The following is a 27,489-nucleotide window of genomic DNA, read 5'->3' as shown; positions in this document are numbered from 1 at the left end:
ACAAGTTTTTGAGCAATAGTTTAATGTGAGTAAGATAACACCTGTGTTATCCACATGAAGCATGGTGCACCTAATTCTGGCCATATCAAAATAGGCAAGCATTTGATTAAAGTAGCGAATATGGGTTGAAAATGGACCAACATTTGGCGAAAATAGGTGAACAGTCTGCAAAGCAAGTTCACAACTTGTGTTGTGAGATCAGCTCCAGCTGAGCTGGACTGACAACGCTGAAACCCTCTACAGTCTACAGTAAGGGACAGAGCAAGCTGTTCTTCCAGAGGAGGCTTGGTCCTTTAATAAGTGCAACAGGATGCTGTGTTAGGGACACTAGCAGAGCTGGCTCTGTAGTCTTTCCTAACCTGGACAGTGTGGGGGTGGTGGCAGAGGGGAGAACAAGAAGCTGCCCAACCCCTCCCACACTCTCCAGAAGGAGAAAGTGGGGTGACTTCAGACTTACTTCTCATAAGTGTGGTGTGTTTGCTCTTGGACTATTTGAGGGTTAGTCTGTTATGGTTATTTTTGCTCTGCTGCTCTGACGTCCAATTGTATGGCAATACTGTACATACACGGTACTTTATACTGTAGTCCAAGTACAGTGGGCCCGGCAAGTTGTTGTAAGTAGGCCTACCACCTGGTGTCTGGTACTCCTTTCTTAGCCCCAGTGCTATACCTGCTGACCCGTACTATTTTCTTCTTTGGCCACCTTTGGCTGATCTCCTTTGTCTGTACCAGTCCTTTGTCTCATTATTTACTGCTGTAACTGTTAATGACAATTGAATTTCCCCCGCAGGATCAATAAAGGTCTCTATCTAGCTAGCTATTTTTTGCTATTGACGTAAAATGAAATATATAGGGCTTCAGGGATTCAAGTAAAACATTAATCCAGTCACTTGTCCCCTGTCTCCAGATTGTCCACCGTCTCCGGTATAGTCTCCAGATTGGTCAGACTGCCATCGGACGTGGGACTGATGACAATGATGCGTGGAACGCTCTCTTGGTCAGAAGCTTGACTTCTTCCGACCGTCAGCGAGTCAGCAGAGCCACTCGCACGCTTGCCCCCTATGCCAAGCAGCTCACCGCTGGCACCACCTCTCAATGCTTCATCTGATATCCCATTGTTCAAACTCTGGCTCCGCCTCCCGCTCAGAACCATCAGGGGAACGGTGGCCATGGTGACAGAGCCAGAGACCAGCTCATGCTCATAGACGTTTGCAGACTCCCCCAAGTTGGATGGATGCTGGTAGTGTTTAACACACACACACACACACACACACACACACACACACACACACACACACACACACACACACACACACACACACACACACACACACACACACACACACACACACACACACACAGGTAATGAATAATGTTGGTATTGGACTAGCTGCAACAACAATCTGTAACATTTCAATAGTGTTGTACTATACATTTTTGAGTGGTGCAACCACTCCCTTACGGAGCTATGTATGGTTGTGATTTCAGGTGTGCCAGTACAGTACAGTACAGTACAGTACAGTACAGTACAGTACAGTACAGTACAGTACAGTACAGTACAGTACAGTACAGTACAGTACAGTACAGCAACTCCGTGTGGGGGAGTTGCAATACTCACTTCACACGGGTGTGATTTCTGGAGAATATCCTACACGGAGTAATAGTTCATTTTCATATTTGAGTTGATGATTGTTAGAATTCTATTGTGTTATATTTGAATTCATGCAAGAAAAATAAATTATGTTCCAATAGATCCAATGTTGTAATGATTTAGTCACAAGGCTTGTCTTGTTATAACTTTGTTATAACTTTTTCAATGGTTAAAACCCCAAAAATATGGAGAGATACAACGATATGAGCTTCCCCAATGTCCCCATGTTCTGTTCTCACCTTGTCCACCGTGTGAGTCTTAGTCTTCTGCTCCAGCTGTTTCTTATAGAGTTTGTCTTTAATGGACTGATGACTGTAGGATGTCACGTTTCTAAAGGAGTCACCTGACTTCATTTCCAGAGAATCAATCTCCACATCCTCAAACACCTGGAGAAGAGGAGAAGAAAACATAATAGATAATTACTTTGACACTTGCTGTCGCATACTGAAAATAGAGACTCACAATGCATCAGATCGACTATTTCTGCTGCGCCACTATATGTCATACGATGTAATTAAGCTAGTCTTTGTCTTCACCGTGTCAGAAGAGGGGTTGGAGGAAGCAGCTACAAACTGAGTCTTGGACACCACAGACTGTCTGCTGATGATGGAGTCCCTGTAGGAGGACTCGCTGATGGACGAGGAGGCGCGCTCAGTTCGAGTCGGTGCCAAAAACCACAGACAAGGAACCTTCTCCGCCAAGGTGGTTCTGAGCAGAGTAGAGAAGTCCAGAAACATGCACATGTCGGTTATTTCTTAAAATATTGTTTGATGTCATGCTCTGTTCCTCTACATTGTGAATGGTTAGATTTGAAGGTGAACTGGTCCGAGGCCTGGTAGAGAAGTATAAATAAAGAGGGATCATCTGTCCAAGAAAATGGGGATGAAAGGAATGTTTCCATTATTTCCCCCTCTCTGTAGTTACCTTCAAAACCAAACCATCACTTCAAACATATCAACATATATCAACATGCCAATTCACCTGTATTTGTCGTGTATTATACAATAGATGAATGGGTTGTAGATGGCGGAGGCCTTTGCTATGATAGCAGGAACAGCCTTGGAGTACGGTGACAGGATGTTGGCATGCCTGAATCAAACAAAACATAATCCAACCTGATGCACATGTCCAAAAGCAGCTAAGAAAAGTGCCAATCAACAAACAATGTATGTTGTCTGTCTGTCTCTCTGTCCCTCTGTCTTTCTTTCTCTTGAATACATGCAATTATTACTGTAGGCTACACTGTAAAATGTACAGTGTTAATCGTTTTAGGGATTTCACAGTGTAGTCTCATATGGAGCATGACGATTCCAAAGTTTTAGAACAAAGACACATTTTGCAGCACAATTAAGGGGCATATTAGGTGGATTAACCCCACAACGGGGTGTACAATACATTCACATGTGATTGTGTGCATGCAGTGTGTGTAAACGCTCATGCACAGTACGTGTGTACTGTATGTACTGTATGTGGCTACCTCCCCCCCATAAATGGCACAAGGTTATATAACTACAGTCCATTCTTTGTTCTCAGAAGAATTTAAGACAAAACATGTGGTGGAAGAAATGTTTCAAAAGGTTGGATTAGCAAAGCTCAAAGAAAGGGAAGTCTGTACCATTTATTGTATTCCATCCATTCAGGAATATTTTGTCCATATCCACTTCGGGCTAACATTCTGCACAAAATTACACCAAATTTCCCTTCCCTGAAAATAGCAGAGCTTGTAGATCTGCTATTTTCGCTGCATGTCTGCCGCTGAATAGGGACACATGGAACCATATAAGTTTCATGCATTTAAGTGGTTAGCTGTTGGTTAGCTGTCTTTCTGAACGCATTATGACTTGTCTTGTGCCATTTACCCTGCCCAGGAAATGAGCGTCACACAGGCATATGGTGACCAGGAGAGGACATAAACCACGATGACCACGAAGGCAATCTTAGCCAACTTCCACTCAGTCCTGATGTTCTTCTGCTGGATCAGCGTAGATTTCCTCACCTGGGCCCCCAGTCGTTCCACTTCCCTGCAGCAGAAACACGATGGACAAATTAAAACTTAAAAAGCCATAAAAGCCATAAAAAACAAGTCTTATTATTATTATGATATTGGACAGATAAGAAAGGTAATTGAGACAGTTACAGAACTGTGTGTAGCCATTCTTGTGCATGTGCATGTGCATGTGCATGTGCATGTGCATGTGCATGTGCATGTGCATGTGCATGCGTGCGTGCTTGTGTGTGTGTGTGTGCGTGCGTGTGCGTGCGTGTGTGCGTGTACAGTACATCCAAGTCTGCATCTGGATAAGAACATGAACAGTGGTGTAAAGTAACTAAATACATATACTCAAGTACTGTACTTAAGTATGATTTATACTCTTACCCTACTTGAGTATGTCCATTTTTCAATACTAGATATATACAGTATATAATACTGGATAGATTATTATTACAAAACATACATGAACCACTTAGGTCCTATTTTATACTACTGTATTTGTTCCACCACTGGTTTTGAAGCAACCATGCCAGAGGCAGGCAGAGATGGTATATTTCCTGAGTGGTATAATCATAGTGAACACAGCGTGGCGGGTAACACGCTTTTAGGTCATATCTGCTGTAGTCTCTCGACTGTTGACTCGCGTCAATAGCTAACCTCGGCAAATTCAAAGGAAAAAAGAGGGCACTGTTTTTCCTTTTGGGCGCTGTTTTGCTGCAAAAAATACAGTTGGAAGTGTTCTCATCCTTCATAACTGGGGGTCTATGTTTTCACATCACCACAATGACAAAAGGTTAGGGATTTACAAGTTACTTACTGCTGGAGCATACTTTAGTTGTCTTTTTTGTTGAGGAAGCCATTGGTAATTATTCAGTACCGTATGAAAAACAACATCATGAGACTTGACACTTGCATGACTTGCCTCAATAATTCAGATAAGTTTGGTCACGATTAATGACTTTAGAGAAAAATATAAACAAGCAAAATATAAAAAATAAAGCCAGTAACCAAAAAGTGGTCTGTTTATGTGTGATACATGTACAGTAGCTGACAATGTAATGATGAAGATACGTTAAAAAAAACAAAAAAAAAACCTCATCACATCACTGATATGGCCAGCTTAGCTTGAGAAAAGGAAAGGGGTCAACTTGTTCACTCCTCCCTGGCTCCCTCCTAACCTCAGGAAAGAAAACCAGGGGGGGATTTACAGTATTGTTATCACTTTTTCTAACATGGCATTAAAGGGGAAAACCACCCATTTTCAACATTTTACTATGTCATTAATATACCTTAGAGCTGTTGTGTGGAAATAATAAAAAAGTCCCCCCATTTTGTGTTTCCTATAACTGTAATTATGAAAAAAATCATTAACATGGTGAAACACATCTTGATGACATCATCAAGATGTGTTTCACCATGTTAATGATTTTTTTCAGACCTCTAGTTCTAGGAAACACAGAATGGGGGAACTTTTTTATTATTTCCACACAACAGCTCTAAGGTATATTAATGACGTAGTAAAATGTTGAAAATGAGTGGAATGCCCCTTTAACTGGTTTCAGTGGTTTGTTATAAGGCATGTTATGAGGCATTAATAAGTTATAGTGGAACAGAGTGCATTCTGGGATGGATTGGGCCAAATCGTGAACGCGCTGGCCGTTGACTATCATTGCACGTGTTCACATATGAAACAGCGTTCACGTGTCATCATGAACGTGCGCAATGATAGTCAACGGACCAGCATTGGCCCCAAGCTGCAATACCAAATTCGGCCACTATGTCCATTTCACCTCAGGGTTTCCTCCGGGTGCCGTCTCTATTAATATATACTCTAAGCCATACACGGGCTTAATTGCGACAGCAGGTCGCATTTACTATGACATCAGGGATCTCCATCCCTGATGATGTCCCGTGATGTCACGAGACCTGGGCACCATATATGGGGGCTTTCCCCATGTATGGGGATTTTGAGTGATACACTGACTGACTGACGGGAAATGCACGATTCCATAGTTAACTGCGACCTTCGGTCGCAATAAAGTACCTGCTGGCTTTTCGTATTGCCAGGAACATGAAGAGATAACAGTGGAAGATTACTGCCAGTGGAATGAAGAAAACAAAGCAGCACAGCATCAAGGTGTAGCTCCGATTGGCCGTTGAATATGTGACATAATCCCAGGTACAGGAAGTCATCAGTCCCTCAGGAATATAGGAACCTGGAAGGTAAAGGAAAAAGGTCAAACGATGGCTCATAAAACATGTTTGCATGTTTGTGTGATGAACAGCTGAATTGCGTTATTGCTGATGGGCAAATTACTGTCAATTAATCCTCTTCACTAGCTTTATGCATGCCCGTGGCCAAAACAGTGGCATTCCGACCCATAACTCTATGATGCAGACTAATAATATCAAAATAATTTCCTGGTTTATTTGAACTCACTCCAGCCAACGAGGGGTGCTAGACTCCAGGCCAGAGAGTACAGCCAGACCAGTAGGATGGCAATGGTGGTTCTTCGTTTGGAGCTCCAGCGGAGGGCCTTCAGGGGCCTGGTGATGACCAGGTAGCGGTCAATGGAGATGGCCAGCAGGTTTATCATGGAAGTGATGCCAAACAGGGCCCCACAGAATGCATACATCTTACAGCCTGTAACACAGAATCTCATTTACTAGTACACCAACCTAATTTATATGGATCAACATCTTCATTGGATATAGATTTTGAGAATTAGAGAATTAAGAGAAGAGAAGAGAATTACCCATCTCGCCAAACACCCATTCCTTATACAGACAGTTGATGAAGAAGACGGGTGACTGAGTGAAAGCCATGAGGAAATCACTCACTGCCAGATTCATTATAAAGTAGTTTGGCAAGTTGCGAAGCTTCTTGTTACTACAACACATACACATACCAACACACACGCATGTGAACAGTCACACGCACGCACGCACGCACGCACGCACGCACGCACGCACGCACGCACGCACGCACGCACGCACGCACGCACGCACGCACGCACGCACGCACGCACGCACACACACACACACACACACACACACACACACACACACACACACACACACACACACACACACACACACACACACACACACACACACACACACACACAACAATAAGAGAGTATGGGTTAGTTATACACACTATTTATTACATTAACATTTCCATGTGTTTTGAAATTTTGTTAGCTTTTAGATTTTTATTACCAGTGAATATTTTCTTTTTACCAATTTGTAGGTCTTTGCCATGATGCCAGAGGGTGTGGCTTAAGCTCACGTTAGCTTGCACATCAAGTAACTTCCTACTAGATATAGTATAAATTAGATTGCACAGGGAAGCCATGCCATTATTAGACTGTTTTATTTTTTCTCACCTGTGCTTTTTTCTCACCTGTTTGTCTCTCTTTGCTTGTGTGCAGCAGGGACCATATTGTACAATGTACAGAATATTATTTATATTTATGCTACACTGATACTGCCTGCTGTGTTCACTTTACCTGCCCAATCTCCTGATGTATATGTATATGTATACGTATATGTATATGTATATGTATATGTATATGTATATGTATATGTATATGTATATGTATATGGATATGTATATGGATATGGATATGGATATGGATATAGATATGGATATGTATGCTCAGTAGTCACAGGGTGGACAGAAATACAATTGACAGCACACATTTAGTAAACATATGTACAGTAGGTTTACATTTTTGTTTTGGGGAAGAGGGTCCTATATTGTTTATTATTTGCTTAGCTAGTTTAGTTTGTAAGAAGGTTTTGAAGACTGGTCCGACCGCCCAACCAACATCTGGTTGTGCCCTGAAGCTTCCCTTTCATTATAAACCTTATTTTTCTTTTCTTTTTACATCGCCTACAAAATAACCTGGGACAGCCTTTATTTCGGGCCAATGTTGAAATCAAGCCTAGTAGCCTACAGTATGTCTTCAGGACATAGCTGTATGTGTTGTTTTCCTATATCTCATAATCAACCCAGCTCCAGCCGCTTGATTCCTGGAACCCACTACAATGTATGTTCGTCACATATGGATGGGTCGATGTGGGTTTTATGGCGCACAGAGATTTTTCTTAGAAGCCATGAGCATGTATGTTAATATGCTTTTCTGAGTCAGTGACCACACGCTGAGAACCAATCTAATCTATCAAACCCCTCCCCACCCCACCCACACACACACACACACACACACACACACACACACACACACACACACACACACACACACACACACACACACACACACACACACACACACACACACACACACACACACACACACACACACACACAGACACATCTCATCCTCGCTGACCTGATTTCTATCAGATAACATAAACTCATATACATTAAGCCTGTTGCTCCATCTTCTAATACGACCGTGAAATTGGGTCTTTATATGTTAGATCACTGTTATGGTGTGGTATATGGTGAATCATATAGCATATTTCATAACTACTTGAGTATGAAACTAAACAAGAAGTTCTCTCTGACAAAATGTGTTGACTCATGCGGAAATGTTCCTACAAAGACAGTTGTTATTTACCATAGTAAAGAATGTTTACCTAAGCCTATTGTTCTAACCATTTGAAGCTTGCTTCCCTGTGGTGAGAATCTAGAATTCACATTTTACTTTCTTACAATCTTCTGTCATTATAGAATAATGAGAAACGAAGTGAGTGCATTTTTGCACTGATTTAAAATGTACCATAATGCAGGGTATTTTAATGATTATAGTTTTATGTACTGGGTTAAACAGTTTAATTCATTTCTTAATATAGTCAGTTCAGTTTCATTTATTTCCGTTATGTTTTAACTATGTTTTCATTGTACCTTTAAATTCATCATTGAGTGCCCGCCTCTCTGTAACCGGAAGGGCCTATTCCATGTCCGGTGAGAGGAGGGACCCATGGAGCTGTGATCTTTGTATATAACACCTTGGATGGCTTCTCTCTGGGCTGTTCAACTGAGACTCATTTTTGGCTCCGAGACTTGGTTGAATCAGACAACTTAGCGTGTACCTTTTTTACATGCTACTGCTTTGTAACGACTTCTGGCTTCATCTTGTGTTTTACCAAATAAATGCTGAGATTCTGAAAACTTTATCACGTGAATCTTCCTTCCTTCCTCTCCTACTCTCCCTCCGAGGCGACACACACACCGGGGATATTTAACCACACTGTCAAATACACATTTTATCTTTAATTGTTTTATTGCTTCTACTAAGCTTGATTTTATGTTATATTTGTAACAGCGGTGGTTAAAGCATGATGATGCTGGTCAGATTTCTGAATTATGAGTGTTTTAGTCATCCCAGACCAAGGTTCCATATTTGTTTTGTTAGACTTGAGTGCAGCATTTGACACTATTGATCATAATATTCTTATCAATAGATTACAGCTGTGGTTTAATATATCTGTCATGGTTTTATAGTGGCTTATATTTCACAAATTGTAGGTTTTTTTGTATTAGTTCCTGACCGCATGTTTCCCCTTCCTACCCTATAACCTCACCAAGGTATAATTGTTTTTTTTTGTTTTTTTTGCTTTTTCTGCCTTTATTGATAGGTTGAAAGTAGACTGACAGGAAATGGGGAGAGAGATGGGGGGGAAGACACACAGCAAAGGTCGTCGGGATTGGGAGTCGAACCCGCGGCACGTCGTCAGGCTCAGCAGCCTAGGTGCCCAGACGGTTGAGCTAACCGGCCAGGCCACCAAGGTTTAATTTAAGGTAAAGATTACGGTAGACATGACAAGTAGGCATGACATCTCCAATGTTATCTTCTAAGCCTAACAACTATACAATCTGGTCCCATTTAGTTCCCTGTCTAGCAGATATTACAGATGGGATGTCCTTGAATTTAACTTTTGACAAACCTGAAACCTGATTGGCCCAGATCTGTTTTTGTTGCCAAAAACCTTAGTGTTTTATTGAGAGTCCCATTAACAATCAGACATACCATTATCATCTCAGGAATACATCCTGAGATCAATTCTGAGTTTTAAAGACATGAATGCACCTCATTGATTTCCTGTGTTTGATAACCAGCCCCAGGTCCAGGCTCTTGATTTCTGGAACCAACTACAGTAATCTCCACATATGGATGGGTAGATGTGGATTATGGGGCAGAGGGTTTTTCTTAGAAGCCATGATAATACAATGCATATGATAATATGCATCTCTGAGTCAGTGAACGCATGCTGACAAACATTCTCATATATCCTCCACCACTCCCCCCCCCCCCCCACACACACACACACACCTCGCTGACCCAATTTCTATAAATCAGACAACATTGATAGCATACATAAGAGGTAAGAGCTTACAGTCCATATTATAAACACCTGACCCACATTAATGTTCAGAATCTGATCACAAAAGAACACAGTCCGACTCCGACAACTAGAAAGCTATGCTCCGTGGAGCGTAGATCTCGGCCAGCGATTGCTTTAAAAACAAGCTTGTAATTTAACTTAATTTTCACTAAACTAAATGAATAATAAATTAACTTTCTTGATTCAGTGTTTGAGCTTGTATTTCTTGTTGGAATGGGCCTATTAACAGGGCATTCCCGGTTCTAGGTTGAGGAATAAAACTCCTGGCTGCATGTGCAGCTGTAGTTCACCTTCACCTAACAGTCTTTCCCCAATAGCATACAGTATGCCTCCAGCACTTGGCTGAATGCATACGAAATATTGGTTTCTTTTTTATTCAAATATGAACGTATTGTATATATTTTCATTATGATTATTTTTGAGGAAAGGAAAGGAAAAGAAAGAAAGAAAGGAAAGGAGAAGCTGGGAGGAGACCCCGGAGCAGACCAAGGCACAGTTGGAGGAAACACATCGACTCACTGGCCTTGGAATGTCTGGAGAGGGAAGTCTGGAGCACTCTGGTGGAGCTGTTGCCCCCGTGACCCGACTACGGATAAGCGGTTGAAGATGGATGGATGGATGGATTATTTTTGAGGGGCGCTAGCCCCTCCTATACACATGTTTAATGTTTGTCTTTAGTTCAATGTTTGTTTTGTAAACGCATTGACAATGAAGGGAACATTTACATCATAATGTGTCATTTACGTCATATTGTCTCTTTATTGTTAAGGGCGTTTAATGTTTGTGTTTGCACCATTTGTTTTACATCACCATTACATCACCTAATCTACATGAGTTAGACTTTATTATATTTGCGCCCCTCACTTCACACAGGTGTGATTTTTATAATACGAGAGGCCTTATTGTATTATGGCACAAAAGATTTACGAACAGACAGGCAGACAGACACAGTGGGGTGATAATGAGTATAGAAGACAGACTTCTCTATAACAAACAAGATGGAGACATTCATCTTTCATACAACCTGTTGGATTTTACTTGAATTAAAATGTGTTTATACTGGGCCATTATGAACTTACTAGAGATCATAGGTTTGTCTGTTTGATTAGGCTGAGAAAATGTTCTCCCCAAAGAATAGCATGGCCATCTTGGTCTTACGGTATTTCACCACCATTCCACTGGGATGAACTTTCTGAATGTACTTTACAAACACAGGACTATATATATATCGACAGCTTGTACAGTAGATCAGATATTTTCTGCACCCACGCACAACTTAGTATGACTCAGGCTTAAGCCTTGGGGGTGTCGTGTCTCAGCACGGAGCGGTTGTCTAGGAATCAGATAACCAGAAGGTTCTTGGCATCCCGCTGAAGCTTATCTAAAACATTGAACAATGAACACTCAAATGGATGAGCATGAAAATGTCACATTGCCATATTATTTTAGATTCATTTTAGATAAATATAATTAAATAATTGAAAATAAATCTGGAGTAAGAACCTACAGTGCAACGTCTACAAAAACTGAAATCTTTGCTGATGCAACATTGCTCTCTCCACATCTTTCTTGCATAAACACATGAACATGCACCATATGCCACGCACACTCAGTCACACACGTGCACGCACACACACACACACACACACACACACACACACACACACACACACACACACACACACACACACACACACACACACACACACACACACACACACACACACACTCTGACATAATACATTCAATGGCAGTTTGATATACATTCAGTGAAATCAACGCATACACATGTACTCCCACAAATGCAACCAGATTTGACTGAGGGACTGCCATTGGATTTTTTAAAATTTACGTTTTTTCATGTCATATAAAAGCAGGGAATCATAGCTTCAAATTGACATATTGGTTTTTCAGTTTGACCCACCAGTTTTGGAGATATGGCTTATAGAGTAATGTCTTACAGAAAACAGCGAGTTGAGAAAACAGGCTTGAAAGGTTCACTTCTGTGGTCTCTAACATTACTCCTAGCTACATGTTTAAGCATTTATTTCATATTTACATGTCCATTTCAGCTCTGACACTTATTTCAGACATGCTCTAGTATGTGAAGAGTCTACCTGTGCTATTAACTCATTTTGGATAAAAAATACATAATTTCAGTTTTTCTCCTCTCGTGAAAAGCTGGAGGCTCCACGATGGCAGTCCCTCAGTCAAATCTGGTCATATATTGTAAATTTGTAATAAACAAAATGCAATCAGTAAAAATAAACAATAGGCACAAACCCACCTATAGAAGGCGAACATAACCAGGGCATTCCCGGTAATGCCCAGAGTTCCGATGATAAAGACGAAGGAGGCGACAATGTAGTGAACATAGTCTGGCACCTCCACCTTGTGAAAGAAGCTGCTCTGGGTGGACGTCTGCTCTGGCTCCATGCTGCTAGTGGACCACATGGTTCATACAGCCCATCAGAACTGTCAGCTCAGCAGAATGAAGCGGGACCACAGTGTTGGGCAATATGATGAAGAACCTTTCAAACAGCATCGCAGGATTTGGAACAGTTGAGAAGATGGAAGCCTCTGGTTCTATGGGTGCAAGTTTGGGAGTCATTCCTTTTCGCCTCTGCTTGGCCTCCATGGCACTCTGATAGGTCCAATGCAGTGGAGATCTACAGTAGGCTCCCCTCTTGATAATGTGCAACAATGTCAAGGTCAAGGAATGTCACCGAATCAAAAATGGATCTTTGATAAAGAAAAAACTTTAGATTATTCAGCAGAAATTATCAGTAAAAAACAAACCAACAAATGTGCCAATTAGGAAGGATGAAATGCTATGTCCCAGCTGTCTTTTGATGTGAGCTGTAATGTCCATATGGAAGCACCATCAAAGGGTATCTTTGGCAGCTTATAGCCACAGCACAGCAGCGACAGTATGTCAGCTCTGCCTGATCAAGAGGGAGCAAGCTATACATCCATTTCATAACATAACAATGTTAATTTCTCAAAAACAGACGTATCCTGTAGTTTATTAAAACAAAATAAACCTAGGCTGTAATAACCAAAATACTGGCTACATCATAAATATCACGCTGCTGATTATCAGTGAAACTCTACTGTATGTCTCATTCAATATGTTCTGACAGCCTCATCTCTCATTTTACTGCCCATAGGCGTCCCTGCAGAATGCCATTGTGAAATTCTAGCAGAGAATTCTCAACGTTCTCTGTGCATGCCATTGCACACGCAGGCTAGCAAATCTTTGTGGCCGTTAAAACAGATTTCATTCATTCAGAAAAAATAAAGTCTTGCAAGTCTGGCAAATGGTTTCGAATGCTATTCTAAACATTCCTCCAGGTTTATGCTACTTATAAACAGTTAAAAAGTTCAACTGTGTTAAGCAGAGGATAGTGAAAGTTAAGGCAACATAAAAAGCAGCTTCAAACTAAATTGCACATACTGTAAAGTATTCTGCTGCTGAAGACAATAATTATGTCCCAAGTAATTCGTTTTAATTCTCCAGTGACTCAATTTGTGGTCCTAACCAAAACTTCCTCACCAAACCGTGGCTCTGGACTCCAAGGGGCCACTGAGGTGCTGGCTCTCTGCAGGTGCTGTTAGGAGTTAGGTCCATTATTCTCCTCCAGTAGTATGGTCAAAAATGGTGTTGCACAGGTCTCAAACTGACTCATGGTTGATTTGATGATACAAGAATCTCCTCCTGTGTGTTAGATCCATGGGCACAAGCCCTCCACTGCAGAGACACTTGTCTCTAAACATCCATTCAGTTTTAGCCTGCAGCCTCTTCACCAGCCACAGCAGCTGTCCAACCAGCTCTGTGCATTAATGTCCTGTCTTTGATTATCTCTCTCTCACTCGCTGAGTCTCTCTGCTCTGTCACTCACTCACTCACTCACTCTCTGCTCCCTCCCGCTCTGCCTTCATCTCTCCCTCCCTGTCTCTGTCTAAATATCTTCCTCCCTCTCCTCAAACACATCCTGCCCCTTCTGTTCTGTGTCCGAATCCATGCGCATGGAACACAACGCAGCCCGGAGGTCGAACCCTTTAACTCCCTGTCTCTTATGTAACACACATGATGTTCACCAACATAAGTATCCAGCCATTTTACCCTACATATTTTCACTCTATCTCTCTCTCTCTCTCTCGCACACACGCGCGCATAAACACACACACACACACACACACACACACACACACACACACACACACACACACACACACACACACACACACACACACACACACACACACACACACACACACACACACACACACACACACACACACACACACACACACATTAGGTTTGTGTCAATTGATTTCTTGACTGTTCGAACTCTTCCATACAGGAAAGCATCAGCCATCAGACATCTCATCATGAAAGCCTTTAGAAGCATACTCTCTCTGTGTGTATGTGTGTGTGTGTGTGTGTGTGTGTGTGTGTGTGTGTGTGTGTGTGTGTGTGTGTGTGTGTGTGTGTGTGTGAGACAAAATTGTGCATAATATATATTATACTGACAAAGAGCAATGCACTGCATTTGTGTTCCAATTATTGGTTCCTAATTTATAAGGGTCTGCAAACAAACACACACACACACACACACACACACACACACACACACACACACACACACACACACACGCACACGCACACGCACACGCACACGCGCACACACACACACACACACACACACACAAATTGAGTTGTGTGTCCATTGCTACGTATATAACGGGGTCACTGATAAGAAAAGATTTTGACAAATCCCCTCTTGAATGTCCTTCTGATGCACTCCCAGCATTTTAAACGCTGTTTCACTTTGGAACGCTGCATTTCACTTTGTTACTTTTTATGGTGCAGGACCGTCATGTTGGCCGAAAGAGGTTACGAGATGAAGGAAGGGGAGGAATGCAGAGATTAGAAAGACTATATCAACTAAGCCCCTACAGCAACCAATAACCGTCATAATCTTTCCATTGTGCATGCATGTGGACGGGCATTTTCTCTGCTTGATATGAGATATTATGATAGTGTGTATGTGTGTGAGTATGTGTGTGTGCATGCGTATGTGAATCTGTGTCTGCCCGTATGCATGTCAGTGTGTGCAAATATGCATGTACTGCATGTGTATGTGTATGCACGTTGTGCTCGTGTATTAAGTCCAATCTATAATACATATCATGTACAGCATCAGCAGATGTTTTCAGGTTGACAGCTGCGGGGCTGTTCTAGCCTTGTTGACCTTATGCAAAATGTATGTTTATGTTTATGTATGTTAATACAACATAGAAACATTGGGTAGATTTACTCCATGGAATTCCATTATTTAGAATTGTTGACACAAAATAATACATTTTTACAAAGTAGCCTATCTATTTGGCAATAGATTTTATTTTTTATCAAAATTAAAATCTATCAAAAACAGAAACTAACATAATAATAATCATAATAATAATAATAGGCCAAATAATAATAATAATAATAATAACAACGAGAACTGCACTCTGTCGAGTGCCTACTTGCTTGTTGCGCACTAGTAGGCCATAAATGGCCTACTAGTACGCAAGCAGAGCGCGCAAATACTGTCGACCGCTACAAACTGTCAAATCTCAGCTTCTCTGTGAAAGAACGTTTGAAATATTGAATTATTAGGTTTAGCTATTTGCTATACCTACCTAGTTTTTGGAGGTTAAAAAGTAGTATTGTTAAGTATGGTAAGAGACGGCTTTCGATGGTGACGTATATGTCGATCAGTGTCGGGTGGACACTGATGGTGACGTAATGGTGGTGGTGACGTGGTGACGTAATGACGATATGTTTTAGTGTCGGGAGGATTAAAGGTAATGCCCCTATGTAATCTGACACCACTGCCATATCAAGCACAAGTAATCATTACGTCATAGGCTGGCACGGCGCATACGCATCAAATGGCGACATGGATGAAAACTATTACTTGCACGCTCTGCTTGCGCAAGTAATAATAAACAAAATGACAAAACTCTCCACTAAACAGAGAATGTAAATGGAATAATCTATTGACAGTTTATTGGGGATTGTATCCAGCCAGTACTGCTACAGCACGTACTACAAAAGGGTAAAAAATATATTAAGCATGGCAGCAGGTTTCTTGTCACAATACATCCTGCCACAAAGCTTGAGCTACAATGTGGAGATTGACTTGCTCTCATCTTTCTCTAATCCCTGACATGTACTGTATAGTATGATAAGCCTCATGAATCTAATCAGGTAGTGGGAAAAGAAGGAAAAAAATCAATCAAACTTGAGCAGAAAATGGATGCTGAAAGATGTATGGAGGCATGAAAATATATATAGGGATGTGCTCGTTGTTTGCCATTGAATGTAGAAGTCCATGGGGAACGATGAGATTTGACAGTGGGCATGGTAAGCAGATGGATACAGATATGAGACACGCATTATTGACAGATTGGTCTAATTAAAAGAGGATTACCACTTCCGCCATTGAGGTAGGAGAGTGGGAGAGGGAGACAGAAATTGTCACCGTCTATGTGACAATAATAGTCAGATATTCTATTAATGTACAAACGTATAAATCGGTATTTGTGAATGTTATATAGGTGGACCCCAATGCAAACAAGCCATAGGCTTTCTTCGGTTTAAATCCTCGTAGCAGACCTTAATTGAACTGTATTCAATCAATCACATTTATAGAAATGCTGATTTAGATTTGATTTAGCTGCTCCAGACTTCCCTCTCCAGAGCAACATTAGTGACTTCCTCCTGGGGGATTCCGAGACATTCCAAGGCCAGTGAGTCAATGTGTTTCCTGGAACAACGCCCCGGTCTCGGTCATGACCCGGTCTCGGTCATGACCATAGGTGAGAGTAGGAACGAAGATTGCTCGGTAGACAGAGAGCTTTGCCTTCTGGCTCAGCTCTCTTTCCGTCACAACAGTGTGGTACAGCGACTGCAATACCGCCCCTGCTGCTACGATTCCCCGGCTGATCTCCTTCTCCGTCCTCCCCTCACTCGTGAACAAAACCCCGACAAAACCCCTGGGGTAATGTCTCATTCCCTACCTGGACTACAAAATCCATCGGTTTCCTGCTGAGAACCATGGCCTCAGATTTGGAGATGCTGTGATCCTCATCCCAGCCGCCATACACTCAACTGCGAACCGGTCCAGTGAGAGCTGAAGGTCTTGGACCGATGATTCCATCAGGACCACATAATCTGCAAAAAGCAGTGATGCAACCCTTAGCTCACCGAGCCGTATACCCTCTGCGCCACGACTTCGCCTCGAGATCCTGTCCATGAATCACAAACAGGATAGGTGACAATGCACAGCCCTGGCAGAAGCCAACCCCCACCGGAAACGAATCTGACTTACCCCAGAGCACACGGACACAGTTCTCGCTTTGGGTGTACAGAGATTGGATGGCCCTCAACAAGGTCCCCCCTCATCCCACAGAACCTCCCACAGAACCTCCCAGGGGACCCGGTCATATGCCTTCTCCAAATCCACAAAACACATGTAGACCGGATGTGCATACTCCCAGGCCTTCTCCAGGATCCCTGGGCGCGGTTCTGCTGCTGACCCAGTGTCTCATCTGTCTGTCTCGTCTGCTGTTTTTTATGTATTTTATGTCGTCCTAAGCAATCGCACCCCAATTATCTTTGTGGCAAAATGAAGCTTAACGTCGGCATGATACTGTGCCTGGCTGTGTGCCTTCTCAGTTGTTTAATCACTGAAGTATGGAGTTTACACGGAAAAGTCGGCGTCCTCGCCTATACTCGCGATCAGCTGTTATCGCTCAGGCACCCAGGCAAACCAGGAGACGCTGTTTTGGATTCACTGGACAAGTATCCACAACTTAAAAATACCGGTACGCGAAAATGGAATAAAGATAAGAAACGAGGATCAAGGGGTGGAGTGAGAGCCAGATTAAGGAGGCGCGGCAGCAGACATCCTTTGCCGGTAATAACTTTTTCTAATGTCCGCTCTTTGAGCAACAAAATGGATGAACTGGTCGCTAAAGTTAAATACGACAACGAATTCAGACAGAGCAACCTCATCTGTTTTACAGAGAGTTGGTTGAAGGAGGAGATGTCAGACCCAAATCTGCCGGGTTACACAATAATACGGGCTGACAGAGACACTAATACGTCACGGAAATCTATTGGTGGTGGCTTGTGTGTCTATATTGACACACGCTGGGCTACCCAGTATACGGTCCGGGAACGCGTATGCACACATGACTATGAAATCCTGGTGGTCTCATTTCGTCCATTCTACCTCCCGAGAGAGTTTGGCCAGATTACAATCATACTGGCCTATGTACCTGGGCCGGATTTTGTGGGGGCTGCGGCCAGTATAGCCGAGTGCTACAACAACGCTCTGTCCCGCGCAGTTAACCAACCCGTTCTGCTGCTAGGGGACTTTAACTCTTGTGAACTGTCCGATCACCTGCCCACTCTACACCAGTACGTGGACTGTCCGACCCGCCTGGCACGCACCCTGGACAAGTGTTATGGCAACATACCAGACGCCTACAAATCCACCTGCAGGCCTGCCTTGGGGAAGTCTGACCATAATGTCATACACCTACTCCCACGCTACAGGGCTAAACTGAGACGGGAAAAAACAGTGACCAAGGAAATAGTGACCTGGACAGAGGACTGTAAGGAGGAAATGAGATGCGAGTTGGAAACGACTGACTGGCTATTTCTTAACTCATGTGACACCCCTCACGAACTGATTGACACGTTTACATCCTATCTGTTGTTTAATGAAAGTAAAATCATGCGAACTAAATCTGTCAAAATATTCCCTAATAACAACTTATGGATGTCTAGTGATCTGAAGGGTTGCATTCGTGAGAAGAAACATGCTTTTAAAAATGGTAATGTTGAGTTAGTTCGAGAAAAAAGATGTGAATTAAGATCTAAACTGAAACAAGCAAAAATAGATTACAAAGATAAAGTTGAGTACCAATACTTTGCAGGGAATGCCAAGAAAGCATGGGAAGGTTTAAATGTGATGATGGGCAGGGAAACTAAGCAAAAGCGTACCCCCCTGTCGCACCCCTCTCCATCTTTTGCTAACGATCTAAATATCTTTTTCAGCCGTTTTGATAAGAATGACTTCAGTGCTGAGCGTGATAGTGTGTGTATGTCCATTCCGGACTATGTCCCTATCACACTCAGTGAAAATGAAATTGTAGCTAGCCTTTCCTGTATTAAGCCCAACTCGGCCCCTGGGCCTGATGGCCTTAGAGGTAGAGTGTTGAAAGAAAATGTTCATGAACTTAAAGGTATTGTGTTGATGCTATTCCAGTATTTGCTTGACTCTCTAACAATGCCCAATTTATGGAAAATATCTTGTATTGTGCCTCTCCCCAAGAAGCCTGGAGCCACTGAACTAAAAGACTTCAGGCCCATTGCTCTTACTTCCATTTTGGGAAAATGTTTTGAAAGAGTCATAAGCAGACAAATCACAGCGATGGTTTCTAACAGCTTAGATCATCTCCAATTTGCTTATAAAAGTCAGAGAGGAACTGATGATGCAACTATCAGCCTGTTTAACACCCTGTCAAAGCATCTCCAAGTCCCCTCCCACTTTGCCAGGGTCCTTTTTATTGATTTTACCTCTGCTTTCAACAGCATGCAGATACACACCCTTCTGCAGAGACTCATTGACATAGGGGTAAATGGAGGTATTATCCATCTTGTCAGAGACTTCCTCTCTGACCGTCCTCAACAGGTCCGTGTTAATGATACTCTGTCCGACATCACTGTGCTTAACACCGGTGCTCCACAGGGGACTATCTTATCCCCCTTACTTTTCTCCTTATATACAAATGAATTCCAGTTAGATCAGGATATATTTCATTTGTTCAAATATGCGGATGATATGGCCCTGGTTGCCTTACTGAAGAAGGGGGACACAGCGGGGGAGGAAGCATACAGAGTACATGTGTCATCTCTTCAGAACTGGTGCGAGAAAAGCTCCTTAGGGATCAATGTGACAAAAACAAAAGAACTTGTCATTCATGAAAAGGAACCTGTGCAGTCCATTACAATTGGTGGACAAATAGTGGAGATAGTAGACACTTTTAAATACTTAGGCACATATATTGACAACAAACTCAATTTCAGTGAAAATACTGACCAGATTTTTAAAACTTGTAACCAACGCCTCCATCTACTACGCAAGCTCAACTCATTTGGAGTGAGTAAGCATATTATGGAGACGGTCTATAAAAACCTGATAGAGGGAATTTTGACGTTTAACATGGCTATGTGGTATGGTAATCTAAATGTAAAAGGAAGAGGCAAGCTGCAGAGAATAGTAAACCTAGCATCAAAAATCATTGGGAAGAGACAGCAACAAATAGGCTGTATCTACAAGGAGGTACTTCGTAGAAAAGCTATCAAGATAGCAAACGACCCCTCTCATCCACTCTGCAGGGAGTTCGAGCTACTTCCCTCTGGTAGACGGTACAAAGTGCCAAGAGCTAACCGTAACATTTTTAAAAATTCCTTCATACCAAATGCCATTAAGGCACTAAATGATACCATGTCTCGCTAGATTTGTTTGTTTTTTCAATGTATTTGCCACTGTTGTCCTGCACTTTTTGTTTTTGTTTTGCCATGAGAAAATAATTGTGTTACGTGTTGTTGCTGTTGTTGTAACTGTTTGTTTTTTACTGTTGAGACCGAAGACAAATTTCCATACGTGGACAAATAAATGAAACTAACTAACTAACTAACTAACTAACGTATAGATCTGGTCAGATCTGGTCAGTTGTTCCACGGCCAGGACGGAATCCACATTGCTCCTCTTGAATCTGAGGTTTGACTATATGCCTCCTTTCCAGTACCTTGGCGTAAACTTTCCCAGGGAGCTGCATGAGTAATGTGAGTGATACCTCTGTAATTGCCCTCTGATCCCCCTTTCTTAAAAAGAGGGACCACCACCCCGTCTGCCACTCCCTCTGCACTGTCCCAGACTTCCAACACATCCAAAGGGGCAGGCAGAAATATCAGAGTCCAAAAACAGGCAGGAGGTCAAAATCCAAACTAGGAAATAATCTAGGAACACTAGGAAAACACTAGGAAACAGTGACACTAGGAAAGGTTATCTTCGAGCAATTAATGAGTCCAGTTTTGTAGGTGGTGGCTTGATTGGGGAAGTTGGCACAGGTGTGTAATGAGAAGGGAACTGTTGGGCTGATGAGGCAGTGGGAGACAGGTGTATAGGTCTGCAGTGTGGTGGAATTGGGAGTGGCCAGGATGGAGACATGGTCTGTGGAGACACGGATCGTGACACGCAATGTTGAAAAGGAGTATCAACCTAGACAGCCCCTCAACACACATTTATGATATTGAGTTACCCTACATTTGATAACGTCTGTGTTTGGAGAAAAAAATATATTATTTTCTTACTCTTTGGATATACTTTTTCGTTGCTCTATAACTTTGAGAGTGTACAAATGGAACCAAAGGGACCTGTGTCGAGGTAACATTTGTTCACACTCAGAGTTACAGTGCATTTGGAACCGACTCAAGGAACCCTAAGGGTCCCCGAACCCCACTTTTAGAACCACTGACCTACAGATCAGGTACTACTCAGCATGGGAGTTACAGTATTATATGCTTCTTTTTTGCCAATTGCACCTTACGACATTAAGAGAATAAATTGCTACCGAGTCAAAATCAAAGGACATTTCAAAGCCATGAATAAATACAAATCACACTTGTGTGAAGTGAGCAGCACCTTTTGTCATGATGATGGTGTATGATGATGAGAACGTCATCAGCCAATCAGACCGACGGACATACACACAATACAGACAGACATACACACAAAGCTGTGCATTTGGAGCAGTTAGCGCCGCTCAAATATAAAATGCAATTGAAGGAACTTTATCACAGACAATAAAAGCACTTCATAGAACATTAATAAAGTAATTGCATTAATTCACTTTGCCCACCTAGACTTTTCCAGCCAGTCTGGATTCCAACTGGCAACCAGCAAGTCACTCACTATCCTGCCTACACCAACAATGTTCATACTATGTAAAATGCCCTTGGGTCTATGGAAAAACATTAGTGTTGTGGAAGGTCTCCATGATGTAGGGCGATATTAGATTAGGTCGTTGTTCCAATTACTATTGATCAGTATTAAGCCTGGTTTATAGGCCTACTGTGTCGCACGGCGGTATCACATGTTGAAAATAGAATAGCCGCATTGTGAGCTTGTAGGTCTTCTATTTTCGACTTGTGACACGTCGTGCGACGGAGCATAAATTAGGCTTTAGTGCCCAAGCCAAGCCCCATATAGTAGCCTATATGCTTGAATATGTTTGTTAAGCTCCCGCAGCTATTGGCGTGCACTGCAGTGAAGCCAGGCTATTGTGTTTTAATGGTCCCATGACCACGGGTACTGTACATCCCCAGGGCTATGGGCCATTCAGTGTTTAGTCAATTCAGTCATTAGCCTATACACAGGGGAAAAAACTGAAATATGGCAATATTATATATAAACTGTTGCTATAGTAAAATCAGAGACAGAAGAGTGGACGGACGGACGGACGGACGGACGGACGGACGGACGGACGGACGGACGGACGGACGGACGGACGGACGGACGGACGGACGGACGGACGGACGGACGGACGGACGGACGGACGGACGGACAGACAGACAGACAGACAGACAGACAGACAGACAGACAGACAGACAGACAGACAGACAGACAGACAGACAGACAGACAGACAGACAGACAGACAGACAGACAAGAGAAATAGAGTACTATATATATTATTCAAGAAAATGTTGCCGTTTTCAATGCATGATTATCATCTGAGGTCAAAGTGACAAGGTTTATCTCCCACTCTCTTCAGCCTAATCCATCCATCCATCCATCCGGGGTCAAATCGTAGGGGCAACAGTTCCATCAGAGAGTGCCAGACTTCCCTTTCCTAGGTCATATTAGCCACTTTATCCTGAGGGATCCCGAGGCGGTCTAAGGCCAGTGTGGACCATCTGGGCCTTGGTCCTCCCAGTGGGACATGCTCAGAGGACTTCATAATGTATCCGCGAACGTATTCGTCCATTCGTCAATTTCACGGAGGCCAGGAAGTCCATGGACATCGTTGCACCTTTATTTGGCCTTATGCTCTTCAAAACACAATAAACCCTATAAGCCTATGGCCACAGTGGCATTGATAACATAATAAACCCTATAAGCCTATGGCCACAGTGGCATTGATGCCCTACTGTCTGATTGATTGATTGAAATATTTATTAACAGTTTGCAGAATTACAGTACATTTCAAGCACAAACTCAAAAAAAAAGGCTGTTAACTGTGCTGTGAGTGGACGACCCAATTAAGCATTACACTTGTTTACAAGAGGGTCCACCATGTTCAATTCATCAAAACATTTAGAGACGTACAAATAGACACTTCTATATAGTCAAAGAACAGAACAGGAATTCATCCTGTCCACAATGCCCAAGTGTGTCAGCTGATTCCACAGTTTTTTTGTTTGCTTCTTTTCTGTCAATATGTTTTTTAGACACCAGTGTCTTATTGAGATTCTGAATTCTGAAATAAAAAGCTGTATTTATTTATTTCGCTAATAGTTATACTGTGTATAAAATGACTACACTGTGTATGAAATTCCAGGCCTGTAAAGTAAGTATCATAAATTATGGTAAGTACCATAAATAAAAGCTAAGTACCATATAGGTAAGTACCATAAATAATAAGTAATATAGTAAGTACCATTGATAAAAAAGTACCATAGATAATAGACCTACCATAGTAAATAAGGTAGATAATAGGTACCATAGTAACTAAATACCATAGATACTTTAACAGTTTCACTATTTCGTTTCTCATAGTGTAGGTCTTTGTTTTGTTTAGTTTTTCTGTAATTATCTTTTAAATTGTGTATGTTTTTTATGTTAATAAAATTCAAATTGTAAAAGCTTTGCCATCTAGCTCAGCTCTCTTCTAATCACAACAGTGGCTGCAATACAATACAGCTCCTGCTGCTCCAATTCTCTGGTGGATTTTTTTTCTCCCTCCGTCCTCCCCACGTGAACTCCTTCACTGGGGCTAGACCTCATTCCCAACCCGGAGTGAACCATGGCTTCCTCATCCCAGCTGCTTCACACATGCATGCGAACCAATCCAGTGAGAGCTGGAGGTCACAAGAGGGATGATGCCATCAGGATCACATCATCTACAAAAAGCAGTGATGCAATCCTCAGCCCACTGAAGTGTATACCCTCTCCTCCATGACTGCGTCTTGAGATCTCAGATTTGACCATGAATATCACGGACAAGAGATGACAATGCACAGCGCCGTCGGAGGCCAATCCCCACGAGAACGAGTCTGACATACTGCCGAGAACCCAGACACAGCTCTCGCTTTGGGAGTACAAGGATTTGATCATGGCCCTCATTTCCCCTCACCCCATACTCCCATAGTGCATCCCAAAATATCTTCAGCCTAATACTAAATGTAGGATTTACTGGAATCATTCCAGTGGAATATTATGGCATATGTCAATGCCATAATAAACATTACAGTGTTGTTAAAGTTTTAAAAAAAACATGCAAGGACAGAAATATGGTTATGTACAGTCGTACACGCATGCACACTCGCACGCACGCGCATTGATAGCTTGTAGATCTCCGTCAAGTATATGGACAGTAGCAAACCATTAACCTATACTGAGTGGTGCTGTTGCTCAGCTACATGTAGCTAAACCTTTGTTTATAATTTTGAGGTGTGACCTATTTAAAGATTGTAGCAGAATATGGTGTTGGAAGACTTTGAGCCATTTGATCTCAGAAGGTCAGAATTTGTCGTTCTGGTTATTACGATTACGAAAGTGAGAAGAAAACAGGAAATGCAGCAATCTGACATGAAAATGGACAGAAATGAGAGTGACACATGTAATGTCCTTCTTAAGCCTCTTTAGCGTCCCCTGGGCTCATGTTGACCAGTACGTAGAGAATGTAGCTTAGATTGTATGTGGAAAAACCAGGGCAGTATACAGGCTTAGGGATAAATGTAATGAGATTTACTGTAGGCCAAATCTATAGCCCCCCTGCCCCTCTCTGTCTTTCTCCCCCATTCATTTATCTTTCTAAAATTAAAGTCACAATTAAATTGATGCATTTTTAAGAGGGATTTCCCTGTTTATGCGGGGGCTTTGTCAGAGTACCCGTTTGTGTCCCTTTTGTGCCCATATATGGATATCTCTTTATCTGTCTGTACCTGTGTTCCTTGTATGCCCATATTGGAGATCCCTGATGTCATTAGTATATGCCCATAGCCATACCCTTTATATTGGCATGCCCATATATGGACATCGGTGGTTCTGGACAACCACATATCAATTTTGCGACAATTTTGTCACTATTCCCCGCAACGTCTAAGAAGTCTAAGTAGAAGAACCGGCCAGATGAAGAGAACGGAGGCAACTCTCTAATAGAAAGCTCTGGTCAGTCCCATATACACATAATATGTGCACATCTGTCGGATCTGTGGCTCTGGTCCTCCCTTAACCCAATTTTAACCCATTTAGACCTGAGGACGATTCTACAAATGCCTTCTAAATCCTGACAGTTTTCTGAAAAACCCATGTTTCTATGTCAGTCGTTCTCAGACATTTTCATGTCAAGGACCCCCAAAAATATAATTGGCCGCCAACCCCCATCTGAAAATATGTTGTTCCAGGGATCCCCCAGAAGCAAAGATTTGAGTTAATAACGTTCGCTCTGAAAGAATATATATTCTCCACCACATTTTCACATCAAAATAAAATACCTTTTCCTCTGAACAATTTTCTTCCTCATCAGGGCATTGTAATAATCATTAGACTCAGACTCATCTGTTAGATAGGTATCCCTAGTCAGAGTTCAGAGTTTGAATTAATGTATAATTAGGCCTAGGTGCAGGATGTAATTTGCATACCTGTACATACTGTATGAGGGGACCTATTTTCGTCAGTGCTAAACCCCTTATCACTAAACTTTTTGCCGTTTTAATATTTAAAAAAACATACAATTTGTTCAACTAGATGATCTACAGCAACACGTGAACTTTAAGATTGGCTATTTGAACTATTCAAAAATGTTTTTTCAAAATAGTAAAAAAAAAAAAAAAAAGAAAAAAGGCAAAGATGTTTAGGGATAAGGGGTTTAGCTCTGATGAAAATAGGGCCATTAACTACTTTATTTTAAACCAAAAATGCTCTCTCACACATTCATGTAAGTGCCAGTGATTACCCTCCCCTGTGCCAATGATGGCACCAATGCCTGGCCTGCTCTACAGGACATACCTGTGACCAAAGCAGGCAGCCATATCGCAAGGACAACCCCAGGCAGCATTGCAGTCCATGGTCCAATCCAACACCTCCACTGGCAGCCAGACCAATGCTGCCATGCTGTGTCCCTGAAGAAGACAATGGAGGGACAAATCAAAAACAAGCATCAGTGGGTCTCTTCATCTACCCAATTTTAAATTGTTTCCAAATCGTGTAGCCAATTTACTACACATATTGCCTTCAATGCACTGCAAACCTCTAAGGCCATCCATATTAGACTGGTCTCGATCATTGCTGTAACTTAATGTAGGCTACCGTCTTAGTCCAAGTATTACTAGATGTTGAACAATACATCAAAAAGATGATGTACATACAAGCTCATTTGAGTCAAACACCATCACGTTGTGAGCTTGTAGATCAGCTTTTAAATTAATTATCTGTGAACAATGGCGCACAGCCAATTATACAGTAAATTAGGCATAACCCAACAGATACAACCCAACAGGTAAAGAAGGCATTCCTGCTTTTGATTCCTGTGATGTTTAGGTTGTCAGTGAACCTGAAGGCTGAGGAAAGCTAACATAAGGACAAACACATTAATGTTGAGTTTCATGCCGTTTTGAGATTGAAGCAGAGATGATTTATCTCTTGACAAATTAGCCTTAGAACATACATTTTTAATCACATAAAAATATCTCAGGTAGTTATGCAATTGCAGGTTTCAAAATTTTAGTGAAGTGCAAGCAAAAGTACGGAGTCCACAAGGCAAAAACAATTGTCAAAGGTAAAGTTTAGTTTGACATCAAACAAACACTAAATATAGCAGTACAGTATACACAGACGGACCTTGTGGAGCGAAGAAGAACAATAATCTGAGATGGAGTGACTAGAGGCCATATAATGAGTGACAGGTGAATATACTGTGTGTGGAATGGCTGGGTCTGATTGGCTGTGGGGAATGGAGCTAGTAGATGAGCAGATTACCTATCCACTTCGTGCCTTGTGGCACATAAGGCCTTCACAGAGCGCTTCCACCCTTCACGGTCAGCTGCTGCCATCCTCACTTCAGGCCATGACCTCCATCCTGCCTCTTGTCTTTCTTTCTCAACAGTGCGCCTCCAGG

At 42.1% G+C, this 27,489-nt stretch overlaps 1 protein-coding gene across 3 annotated transcripts; it reads right to left on the bottom strand.

Annotated features, from left to right (window-relative positions):
* Positions 1–27,489, bottom strand: opn4xb (opsin 4xb; the record flags this gene model as incomplete). 3 transcript variants are annotated; one of them, XM_079517063.1, is made up of 10 exons in its annotated part: positions 1–1,237; positions 1,891–2,037; positions 2,188–2,359; positions 2,633–2,740; positions 3,511–3,672; positions 5,689–5,860; positions 6,085–6,288; positions 6,401–6,534; positions 26,382–26,494; positions 27,351–27,489. In XM_079517063.1, the coding sequence occupies 9 exons, from the start codon at positions 26,483–26,485 to the stop codon at positions 887–889; spliced, it is 1,554 nt and encodes a 517-aa protein (XP_079373189.1). In that variant the 3' UTR covers positions 1–886. The 3 variants fall into 3 exon arrangements, with proteins under 3 accessions (XP_079373189.1, XP_079373188.1, XP_079373187.1); XM_079517062.1 differs by lacking the exon at positions 27,351–27,489 and adding an exon at positions 27,213–27,310; XM_079517061.1 differs by lacking the exons at positions 26,382–26,494; positions 27,351–27,489 and adding an exon at positions 12,307–12,473.

Source organism: Electrona antarctica (genome assembly GCF_951216825.1).
Source record: "Electrona antarctica genome assembly, chromosome: 12".
In the NCBI taxonomy this organism is placed as follows: Eukaryota; Metazoa; Chordata; class Actinopteri; order Myctophiformes; family Myctophidae; genus Electrona; species Electrona antarctica.
Note: the sequence above shows the minus strand (reverse complement) of the source record. Positions and strands in the feature narration are given on the sequence as shown.